This window comes from Uloborus diversus, chromosome 5 (assembly GCF_026930045.1).
Source record: "Uloborus diversus isolate 005 chromosome 5, Udiv.v.3.1, whole genome shotgun sequence".
Lineage (NCBI taxonomy): Eukaryota > Metazoa > Arthropoda > Arachnida > Araneae > Uloboridae > Uloborus > Uloborus diversus.
In genome coordinates this window covers 117,731,535-117,743,782 of record NC_072735.1, presented here as the reverse complement: position 1 = coordinate 117,743,782, position 12,248 = coordinate 117,731,535, and the positions used below count along the sequence as shown (strand labels likewise).

The 12,248-nt window shown below is 32.2% G+C and overlaps 1 protein-coding gene across 1 annotated transcript in view; it reads left to right on the top strand.

The window, feature by feature from the left end:
* Positions 1 to 701: 701 nt before the first annotated feature.
* The window catches only part of LOC129222088 (protein ARV1-like), a 59,574-nt gene continuing 48,027 nt past the window's right edge, over positions 702 to 12,248 (top strand). The window contains exons 1-3 of the mRNA XM_054856520.1: positions 702 to 1,027; positions 1,104 to 1,223; positions 10,744 to 10,894. Coding sequence (XP_054712495.1) covers positions 938 to 1,027; positions 1,104 to 1,223; positions 10,744 to 10,894 — 361 coding nt within the window. The 5' untranslated portion in view covers positions 702 to 937. The remainder of the gene's footprint in view (positions 1,028 to 1,103; positions 1,224 to 10,743; positions 10,895 to 12,248) is intronic.

The window sequence follows — 12,248 nt, the reverse complement described above, 5'->3', positions numbered from 1 at the left end:
ACACGTGCAATTTCGAAGTAATTTAGCACGAAATCACTGAATGTTTTCATATCAGCAAGGAGCATTTCCTTCACATTTATTCTATTCCCTCATAGTTGTTATTCATTTAATTCAGTGTTCATGTAATGCGCGATATTTCTCTAATTTTTTTGTTGCAGATTGTCCGGATGTGGGCCCGAACACGTAATCTCCTGGTTACGAAGAGAACGCTCTGCCAATCAAGCTACTCAGCTCTGTCGGTCCTAGCGCAAATTAAAGTTATAAGTTTGACCGAAAACCTTATTCTGGTTCTTTAAAACAGGTTTTTCGGCTAAAAGAAACAATTTTTAGACCTTGGGTCTATTTTTCGTCAGTAGCCAGCACCATAAGCTGTAAAATTAGCCGTAAATCAAAGAAATCGATCAAGAATTGAGGGAAATTTGGCGTAGAAACCAAAAACAGGCTACAGAAATAATATATAAGGATATATATATATATATATATATATATATATATATATTTACTTTTTAAAAAGTAAATAATACGTTAGCGTGCAGAACTGCAGATATTAATGTACCAACTCGCTTCTGTAAACTATTATACCACGTGACTGTGGTAAAACATTTTTATGTTTGTTCCCATAAAATTTCTCTCATCAGTTTTTAAATTGTGAAACGTATCTGGCAACGGTACATCTTGTCGAATTTAAAAGACCCGCGTTCGTATGTTGTTTACGTCTGGGAAAATATGGCATGGTTTTTGAATCGACTAATAATGAGTCCCTTATTTTTAGTCTATGGGTTTCTGGTTGTTTTTTAGCGATGTGTATGTAAAAGAAATGCTTAATTCTGGAATGGAAGTTTTTGATTTCTTTCGTAGCTACGATAGCCCTCTACCTGATAGCTTGAGTTGAATGAAAACTCGATACTTAGAGAAATAATTCATTGTTTACGTAAAAATGACTGATGTTGTTTGCGTCAATTGTGGTGAATCTTGCCCTTTTATTTTCAAACAGTTTGGTTCCGATGTGATAAAGTTGAACACTTGTGTAGGTTTATTGATTTTTATTACGGTAGCCCCTTAAATTTAGGAAAATGCATTTTATGAATGCCCATTTTTTGCAGGAAGCGTGCGGGGAGCTGGTAGATCCGTATGTGGAAGCCGAGTTATCTGTTGTCGTGATTGATATGCTATTGCTGAGAAAAAGTGTTCTTCGCCATGTGATATTCAATTCAAATCTTCAGGTAGATTTTCATTTTATCATTGACGTTGGCTTTGAATTATTTGTATATTCCAACTCGGTAAATTTTTTGTTGTTAAAACGTTGTAATTTTCATCACTTCCTCAAATACTTAATTTGAATGAGCCTCTCTACAAAGGTTAATAGTTTCATTTTCCCTACATATATACTTATATTTCATTGTAACAAAAATGATTTTAAAAACATTTTATGAAGATTGTTTTAATATGCGTTTATTTCTAAGAATGCTAAAATCTGTATTTTATCTCACTTAAACTTTTCAAAAAAGTACAGATAAATGCAACATTGTTTTGCAAAATCTTGCAATGCAAATTGTATGCGTGCCTACAGATGGGAATGGTCGGGGGGAGGGGGGAAGGAAATTTTTAGAAAAGACTTTTTTTTCACTCAGGGAAATGAATATTTTAATATTTCTAGCACAAAAAATTGTGGGGGTATTTCAATAATTGTGAATCTGACGATCTTTCTTCATTGGTGTCAATTTTTGGCTCCAGCACCTGTGCGAGAGGTATTTTTCTTTGCAAATCAAAACAAAGAGATTGGAAACATCTATTCACATAGGGTTACTATAAATCAGTAGGGTTACCAAAATCAAATTATTTACTCCAAAAATGAGACGACCGCACCAGATTCCCAATTATCGAAATCTCCCCACAATTGCATTCAAAAATTTATAATTTTTTACTTTCCTAAGGTTTTTTCCAGCATCCTGCATGAAAACACTAACTTTCATAATTGCAAGCTGTAAGAGATCATATGAACTGGAGCCCATTAGTTTTTGGCTCTAATTCCTCCAAGGGGTGTGGAAAAACCGAACGTTTCTTCCGTTATGAGTGCCTGGTATATCTCAGGAAGTGTCTGGCAGAACCAAACAAAATTTGATCCATATTTGAACCAAAAGTGTACAAATGCTGATTCAATTTTGGGGGTCAATAGCTCAAACTTGGTTAAACAATCGAACGTTTTTTGTCATTACTTGTGATCAGTGGTGTTCCCATAGGGTATATGTCGTATACTCTCAAATATTTTTTAGACACATAGCTTCAAAAATTTTCATATTATGTATATAAGTGCATACACATATTGTGCGTAATGGATTACTGGGAGTATACCCGTAGAAAAATTGATGGGAACATCGCTGCTTGTGACTGATATATCTCAAGAAATAATGAACAGAATAAAACAAAACTTTATCAACTGGTAGTTCTTAGAGGGTACAAGAGTCGATTCTATTTTTGCGTCAATAGTTCAAAAGGGGCAGTGCAATTGAACATACTTTCTTGTTCATTGTGAGTGCTATATCTCAAGAAGAAATGCTGTGTTATTCCACACCAACTGAAATCACAGTGTGGTTTTTCGAATTTAAAGCAATATCCTTGTATTTTGAAAGAAATTTATTGAAGTTTCTGGATTGAATGGCAGTTTTTTAGAGATGTGCATAGTTATGTTTAAAATTCGAGATCAATAGGAGGCATTTCTTATTTTCATTTTTTCACTTAAAAAATGTTGCTTTTTGAAACAGAAAAAACTTTAAAATATAATGATTTTTCATACAGTTTTATTTTACATGAAGGTTCATTGTTTATGCATATATATGTGCTGTGATTTTCGTCATTCAATGAATATTTTTATTTTTTAAAATTAAATAGCTTTCCAGAAATTAATATATCCCGTCTGTTACAAATTTTGAAATAAGTTTACTTTATGCAAAACATTAGAGTTTAAAACTTAAAAATAGGTATTCACAGTAAAAGTTAATAGTTTAATCATATTTCGTAATAATTTTGAAAAGTTTTCACTAATCAGAAGCATGGGCGTCGCGGCCGGGGGTCCAAGGGGTCCGGACCCCCCCCCCCCCCATATTTGAGGATCGGAACCCCTCAATATTTGAAAATCGGACCCCCTCGATAATTGTAAAAATGAAATTCATTATTTTGGGAAATTATTTTTGCTTTGAAGACTTTTAACAGTTGCGTAATACATAATTTACCATGTTTAATTCATATCAAATAAAACGAAATGAACATCGAAAAAAATGAACTAAAAAAAACAAAATAGGTGATGTGTATAGCGAACAGAAAGTTGGAAAGTGAACTCCAATGACAAACCATTGCTCTGCTCTCTGCGCACACTAGCTTCAGTGGAGGATGCTAAAAAGGGGACAGATACCTTCTCCCGAGTGCAATGTCAACCATCCATAGTCGTTTTGCCGGCTTCCCCAGCTTGTCATTCCAGCGTATTTGTTGCTATTTAAGGGGAAACAACGGGACAACTTTGAGATACTGAAACTAGATGGACAACTCCCCCCTCCCCTTTTTTTACGACTGTGGTGCTAATAAGTCAACACAGAAGTCAAGCTGGGATCTGAGTTCTTGCCCCTTTCTTTCTTATCTCGTTTCTCAGCGCTTCCAGGTTTCTGTTTCGAGTTGTGCAGTGTTTGTTTTTCCGATTCGATTCAATTTATAGCAACCCCGATGTTACCCAAACAAAATGAGACGCAGGCCTCTTTGGTGGTTTTTTGCAGCTGGAAACAACACCCTGGCCAAAGGATGCACAAAAATTTAGAAGACCACTTAGCTGGTCAAAGGTTAAGTTTGGGGTAGAAAGGGAAAGGACGTGTCATGTGTTTGACATTATTCAACACGTGGCTTCAAAGTACCTTACCGAAGCGCAGTTTCTCTAATGTGTTTGCGGCATCTCAAATTTGACCAAAAAAGCGTTACATTACAGAAAAAAAAGAGGAGGAGTCTAAAATCAAAATCCAGCATAACGATGGATACTGTGATGTCACTTCCGATAGACCAACGAAAAAAGAAGCGCAAGATGATCAGAAAAAAAAGACAGAAATAAAAAGAGCTTCCCTATTGAAAAGCGTTCCGACAAAAATAAAGATAATTTCATGTGGTCTTTTGGTCTCCTTCAGAGTAGGTGACCTGAAGAGCGCTCCTATTTTTGTAAAAATACTTTTTTTTACATATTCGATCACGGCTATGGAGAGGTGGCTTGAAACGGGAAAATGTAGCAAACCTTCTACATCAAATGAACCTGAGCAATTTTTAACTACTGAATCATCATCAACATCCACAGAACCATCTTCAAAAATTCAAAAGTCCGTGATAGGTAAGTACCATTCTGTTTAGTGTAATACATGCAGGAGCTCCCCGATTTTATACTATTCAGATGGGGTTACTTCTCGATTTTCCGAATGAAATTCCTAATTACCCACATCACTACATCTAATGAGAATATATTTTTAATGCAGTATTTCACAAAAAAAAAAAGACTCGAAATTGGAGGACTCGTCAGACAAAATGTTTTGGGAAAGGAAAGTTTATGAAAGTTCACAGTGACCTCCTATCGAGTAGCCCCTGAATGCCTGCTAATCAGGTATGCTTTACAGTCAATATTTTGACATTATGAGTCCTATCGGAGCTAATGCGTTCAATTTTCTCTTTTTTTTTAAATGTTTCATCTTTTATAAATTTTAATGGAATAAATAATACCCGTTTTAGTTATTAAAGCTTAACAGAAAATTATCCATTAATAATCCTGCTTTACTGAACAAATTTTATTGAAATAACCATTTTAAAACTTATTGTCACCTGCCAAAAAAAAACAGTTCATTTCTCTATCTCTTTCCCATAGTCCGCTGATCAGAATTCAATTATACACCAAATGCTGTTTGTTCTCTGTGTCGGCCAGTACTTTTCAATCTGTGGGGTGTACCTCTCAAGCAAGGTTTAAGTTGGGTTCAAAAGTTCTTTAGCATAAAAGCTAAAATTGAGGGGAAAATGTTAGCAAAATGGTAAAATGTTACACATTCTCATATATTTATATATGCCTCAGTGTGTTTCATCTCCAGTTGAAAATACAATTCATATTTCATCTGTGACATCTTTGAAGAAATAAGTACAACAACTATTTTTTAAAAACATAAAATAAAGAAAGAAAACACGATTGGTGTTTAGAACATTGCAGTCCCATCCACCTAATAAAGCAGTTATTGGGGGGACATAATGCTGGATAAGACTAATAGTTATTGAACTTAATTGTAATTTAAACATCTTAGCTAAGATTTAAAAAAATTAAGTTGATTATCGCCATGCATGCTTCCTCTCTAGGATCATACATTTCTTCTTCTTTTTTTAAATTTATTTATTTTTTATTTGAGCAAAAAAGCAAAAATGCATTGCTTTATTTTTGCAATTCAGATAGTGTTTTGGCATTATGCGAAAAATGCGACCGTAGCGGAAACCCTGCTCTCAAAAGGCAGGCCTGTCACTTAAAGAGGATCAGGAGGGGCACTTTCCCTGCTGACTTTGAGAAATCAGAAAATAATGTATTTACATGGGCATGGTTTTTGCTGTTTTTTGGTCATTTGCATTAAGTGTATGGAGGATTCAACAAAAAAGCAAAATTTTGGTGCATTTGCTACTAAAAACGTGAAAAAATTAAAATACTTTAAAAGGTTGCATTATTAAAATAATATTATGAGAGCTTAATTATTTGTGTCCTATTTTATTTTTGTAGTTGTGTTTTTCGTAGGTTCGTGAATGTCATAACGGTGAATTATGTACTTTAATTTTTTAATTAAAAAACATCAAATTAAACTCCTTAGAATCCAACTTGTGCCAAGAACTTAGAGCTGCAGGGTTTATCACTATGTAATATAAAAATTTCATTATACAGTTGTCGCGGCTTATATGAGTCACATTTTGTTATAAGCAGCTTTAATTCTATAAAGCGGCTGATTCAATAAAGCTGGATTTCGTTTTTGATGATTTCATTCATTAAGAACGGTTAATTCATTTGTCCACTGTTTCAAAATGTTGAAAATTTGGCGCGGCTACTCTTTGTGTGCCCCCCTTCATCGTGTAAAGCTGAAAGAAGCTTCAGTGTGCTGAGAAAGCTGAAATTTATGGTCGACTATAACACAAAAGCGTTTGAATTATGTTGCTTTATGTTACGTTCACAAAAACATCTTGGACGAAATTGATCTCAAAAAAATAGCACGGATATTCGTATCCCATGTGAAGTCTAGAAAAAATGTATTTGTTGGTATTTAATTTTTTTTCTTATCGTGTAATTATGTAAATCAAGAGGTACCCGTTTAAAAGTATTGTATTAAATGTAAACCCTTTTCTATTTGATATCAAGTTTTTGTCTCATATATATATATATACGAATTTTTCTTAATGCAACTTGAAAATGACAGAGTCAGAATGGTCCCCCCCCCCCCCCCAATAAATTTCAGCTGACGACACCAATGATCAGAAGAAATATAGCCATAACAGAGGGGACATGGAAGTGTAACAGAGGGGACACAGCTGGAATGTCCTCTCTCTTACAGCTTGACATTAGATATTTTAATAAAATCTCACTTGCTGAGACTGTTGATAAGGGATTCTGGGAATGTATAAATGGTTAGTAACATCTTGTTCTCAAACCAGTTTTCAAAAGCGGAAACTTTGGACTCTTTGGAATGTAATCCAGTTACAATTTACAAGTGAAATACCGTCAAGGAGTGATAAGAAACTCGAGTAAGTCAGCGCAATAACAGAGAAAATTATTCAAATCGTTAATACGCAACTGAAAACAAATTAGGTAAGGGGACTAAGATGCTATTATCAATGTAACAGCTGATTAAATGGTTAACGCTCAAGATATTAAAGTTCAGTGCTCAGCAAAGATTCAGCTATATGGATATTAAATAACTAAGCTAGAGATTCCATTTCAAAACACGGTTTTGATCAAAATATCACCAATACGTATTTTTGATAAAAAGGAACAGAATTTTTCAGGAGTGCATTTTTTTTTTTAATATAAAAATGTCTTTTTAGCAGAAGATCACAAATAATGAAATGCAATAGAGTTAATTTATTTTTATAGCTAAGATTCTGTTTTTAGTGAGCCAGGCTTAGCATTCAAGACAAATCTTTATTTCCCCATTTTGATCATTATACTTTCCCTTATAGGTCTCACTCACGTTTGTATCATTTTACAATAATTTATCTGCATTGTCATAAAAGGAACTGTTTTACAACTTCAAAGAATGAAAGGAAACTTAGTTTATAAATTTATTGGGTTATAGGAAAATAATAATCATCATTTATTAATTGATATATATATATAAATAAATATACAAATTGTTAATATTATTTAAATTGGTCTTATGTGAATTGTTTAATAACCTACAATTGAATAGCACTGTCATACATACTGATGAGAAGAAACTTTAGGCATCATTAAGAACAATTTTAAAAATTGAAAAAATAATCTCAATATTGCAATATAATCTCCATATTTTCCTAATCATCAGCAAAATTTGCAAATATGCCATCTAAGGAATATTTGAGAGGTCAGAGTGACCTCCCATTGGGGCAACTCTGATTGTAAACCATAATCATAAGCTTGACAGTTTAAATTTCGGGAACACTTTTTTTCTTTTGAGTCAAGGATATTTTGCTTTTTTTTTTTTTTTTGAAGAGGAAGGAGGGGGGGAGTGCGGCAGATTTCAAATCTGCCTAGGGACAGCGTTGAGCTAAATCTGTCTCTGGGGCCCGGGACTTCAACCGGGTCAAGTGAGATTAAGCAATTTGTTGATTGCTTTAAAAAAAGAGCTTTTGACATTATAACTAGAAAAAAATTTGGCAGTTGGGAGCTCAAAACTCTTTCTGCACTGAAAAAAAAATCCCTCAATTATAAAACTTGTGTATGGGAAATGTTTGCGAATTTGTACCTGAATAGCCTTGTGTGTGTATATGTGTAACTATTTCTCATAATATTACTCTGATTAAGCATAGTGTAACTGCACCTTTTGGATTTTTTTATTTTTCCCACTTTTTATGTAATCATTAATGTTATCCTAATAAGTTATATCTTTCTAGATATTTACACATCCTGAGCAATTTTATACTTGTTTTAAGGAATATTGCTCTGATTATTAGGTTATCTGTTGGTTATTGAAAACTCTTGCATAAATGATGATATACATTAGTGATGCAACGAATATTCGGCCGAGGCCAAACACCTAATTTACAATTTGGTCTTGACCGAATACTATGCAAAAAAAGTATTTTATTTCCTTCCATTGAAAGTTTTATAAAACTGTATTTATGCTTATGTTTAATGGGTATTTTGATTCAAATCTTATTTTCTATGGTGCATCACCATTTTTAAGGATAATCATGAATGAATTGTGATTTAAAAGTCTGTACTACAAATCTCCACCATCTATTAACACATAAAATGTATCTATACAAAATTTTCAGAGAAAGCCAAAAAAACAAAATACCTTTTCTGGTATATTAGAAAGGTCGATACTTTTAATGAAACTAATTCTAATTTATAAAGAATCTAAATTGATAAAATAGAAGCTTTTACCCAAACTTTTCATTTTTTTTTCTTATTAAATGTGATGACTGAAAATTTAGAATTATTCATTAATGTTATGATTTCTTACGTCACATTAAGAAAAAAATCTTTGTAATATTACATGCAATATGCTGGCAGCTCGGTTATGCCATCCCGAGACTGCAGTTTTGTCCTTGTTATGGAATAATAAATGACATAGACATGCATTATCCAGTACATTGCGAGTGGTTTTTTGCCTAAGCCCTGGCTAAGGTAAGTGTAATAATTTGTTTACAGTTATGAAAATCATAGAGCAAAGTTTTTTTTTCCCTCTACTAACACAGATTATGATACAGAAAAGAAAAAACAATGTTCAGCATTTTTAATAGATTTTCTATTTGTGTGCCTGATTAATCACTTTTTTTTTCTTCAAATAATAGTTCTTTTAAAGATAAGTCAATTTCTCTTATTTCTGTTACAGCTGAGGTTTCAGCCTAGGCTTCACTCTGTTGCTGGTTTGCAATTTGGTTAATATGCTCTTCAAAATAATTTTGTGTTTTGAAGAGTGAAACAATTATGCTAGAAATATTTTCTGACTCTTCTAGTAGATTCGTGCTAATATTTTCCCCTGGGTTATTATTTTTTATTTTACTGCTCTGTTACTTGAATTTTGTTGAAAAAGAACAGTATCTCTCTCAAAAGCATATGTAGCGTAATATAGTGTTCATGGTCTTGAATTGATAAAAATTGGGTCTTCAAATTTTGTTAAAGAGCACCTTCATGGTACCTACACCAATAAAGTCTGGATTTACCAAAAGAAAATTATGTTTTTTCGATTGGAATAACTTCAGAAAATAAATTTTCTCATAAAGAAATTCGACTTGGTAGCTAATTTTGGTAGATGTCTATGGGATAGAAAATTGCATGGTGCAATTCCACACTTAATCATTTCAGTTATTTATATATTTTCTTCTTAATTTATTTGAGAAACTTTTTGCATTTATGACAGTAATACTGCTGTGCTAATCACAAAAGTCATATCTGCACTTTTTGTCAAAATTGAGTTATTGTCACCAGGTGGATCTTTGCCATATATTTTACTCAAGTACAATGTTTTATGGTCATTTATCAATGGGAAATATTGTTTTAAAAATTCTGAAAAAGTTTCATCTCAGTCAAATATATACAGCAGGGACAGATCCAGAAAATATTCAAGGAGGGGCGATTGATTTCAGATACTTGCCCTTTTATAAGTATCAAAACCTCCGCCTCCCTAACATTATGGAAGATCATCTCAAATTAAGATTTTTTAAAATAAGTTTGAAACTTCCATTTCTAAAAAAAAGTCATCAAAGGTGCCCTATAAATGCTTTTTTGGGACTTAAAATTTTAAAACATTATAGGAGAGAGCCCCCAAAACTCATTGTATGCCATCTAAGATAGTCAAAAACTGAGTTTCTGGAACTTCAAAAAACTTTCTGTGCAAAGTTCCAATCTCCATCACTTAAGTGTTAAGAGATGTGCCACAATTACATTTTCAGGACTACAATTCTGAAAAATTTCTGAGGGAAAGCCTTTTTTTTCGTATTATTATTGAAAATTGTGTATAAAATTACGTTTTTCTTACTTCATATGCTTAAAGTGAGTTCCTGCATCTCGGCTCAAGGAAGGAGCGATCGCCCCTTCCTTGTATCCGTCCTTGACATGGAGGCACAAAACTTTAAAGCGTGATTTCTTATTTTGAACTCAGCTGCAGATACCACTTTTGCGCTTAGCATGGCAGAATAGAAAAAAATGCTTTCTTATAGCTTAAATATAGGACTCGCATCTTTACGAACTGTTGCTAAGGTTTCTATTTAGTAATTTTCCAACCGAATATTTTAAACTAATGCTATCCTTTTTTTAAAAAAATTGCTTTAAATAATTTTTTAAAAGCATTATTAATATATATTGAACTATCAACCATACAAAATTATGCTTTAAAGCAACCTGTGCTTTTGTTTTTAGACAAAAACAAGTTCACTATTCAGCCAAATCACTATTTATTGCATCTGTAACATACATATGCTGCTTTTGTTCATTTGAAAACTTATTTTGCTTTGAATTGTAACTTGGAATACTTGTTAATTATGTATATAATTTATATTTAGGGGATTTGGAAGCTCATAGTATTATTTATTTTGTGTGATGCATATCAGAAAACTTCTCAAAAAGTCTCATCAGAAAAGCCATTTAAACACATGACAGTCATCAATGAAATAGAATTCTACTTTTATTTAATGTGCTTTAAAGCATTCTTAGGTAAGTATTCATATACTCATTTTTTAATTTCATAAAGTTATTATAAAAAACTTGATAATCTGAAAAGTGTTAATTACTAATGAAATAATAAATTTTAAATCAAAATGTAATCTCATCACTTTGTTACTTCATCAATGTCTTTTCTTGAAAGCAAATGTGCCTAAAGAAACAATTTGTTTTCTAGTTTAATAAATAATTTAGTGTTTTTTTTTAATGTAATTTTTAAAAGAAAATTTAATGTAATAATTTTTGTGTTGTAATTAACAAAGAATCAATGCTCATTGATGATGAAATCTCTGTTACTACTCAGCTTACCGCTAGGGTTCACTTTTACATGTCAGATTTCTGCTCTTTTCAAAAACAACTTTCAATATAAATGTACCCTATTTTCTAGAAAATTTGGCCCTCCCATAAAGAATTGCTTGAAAAAAAACAATAAAAAGACATTATATATAGTATAATAAATATTTTTATAAATATAATTTTTCTTGAAAAATGTTTAAAACTTGTTCTTTGGCTTGTATACTTTATACATATATATTTGAAAGTGTGAAAGGCCGCAGATAACTGGGAGTTTACAGTAACTGATAACTATCAAAGTCCTTTATTGGTCTGAATACTGCATTATTATTATTTTTTAACTTGTTAGTTATGGATTAAGGGAGTGCATATGGATGGTGTCCCGAGAGCATATAAGCTACCTTTACTCCTGTTCGGTCATAGGAAAATTTCAGGCCCTCTCATTGGCTTATTCGAGTGTCAATCAAAACATCGAAGCTGTGACGTACTGCAATGTTGCTAGTCCTCTCTCACAGTGTTTCATGTTTATAATCTGCTAAATATGAATACGCATTTGCAAATGAGATCTTTAATTGAATGTTGCTGACAAAAGCAGCATTATTATTTCCAATCAATTTCATCCTTTGCAAAACAAATGAAAGCTTTTATTGAGAAACTATGCTTCGAAATAAAAATAGGTGGCGCCATCTTTAAGCAAAAAAAGAATGTATGTTTTACGACATCGTTTTAATTTAAATTGAGGTTATTTTTAAAATATTTCTCACGGTAAATTATTTTGTTGATAGAAAAGCGAGTTCCGCAATTTTTCATATTCTTAATGATATTTAATGCAGTTTTAACAGCTCTTCTTAAAGAAATGATTACCATTTGAGTTAATAATAAATTCTTTTAGTGAATAATTTAATACATAATAATTTCTAATATAATTTTCTCTTGTGCCAGTTTATTTCTAGCTAATTTCTATTGAATATGAGTTAGCATCCGAGAATAAGACTTCCAATTGAATATTGAGCGAGTCTGGCGAACACATCCTTCTTTTCTCATATTAATTTCA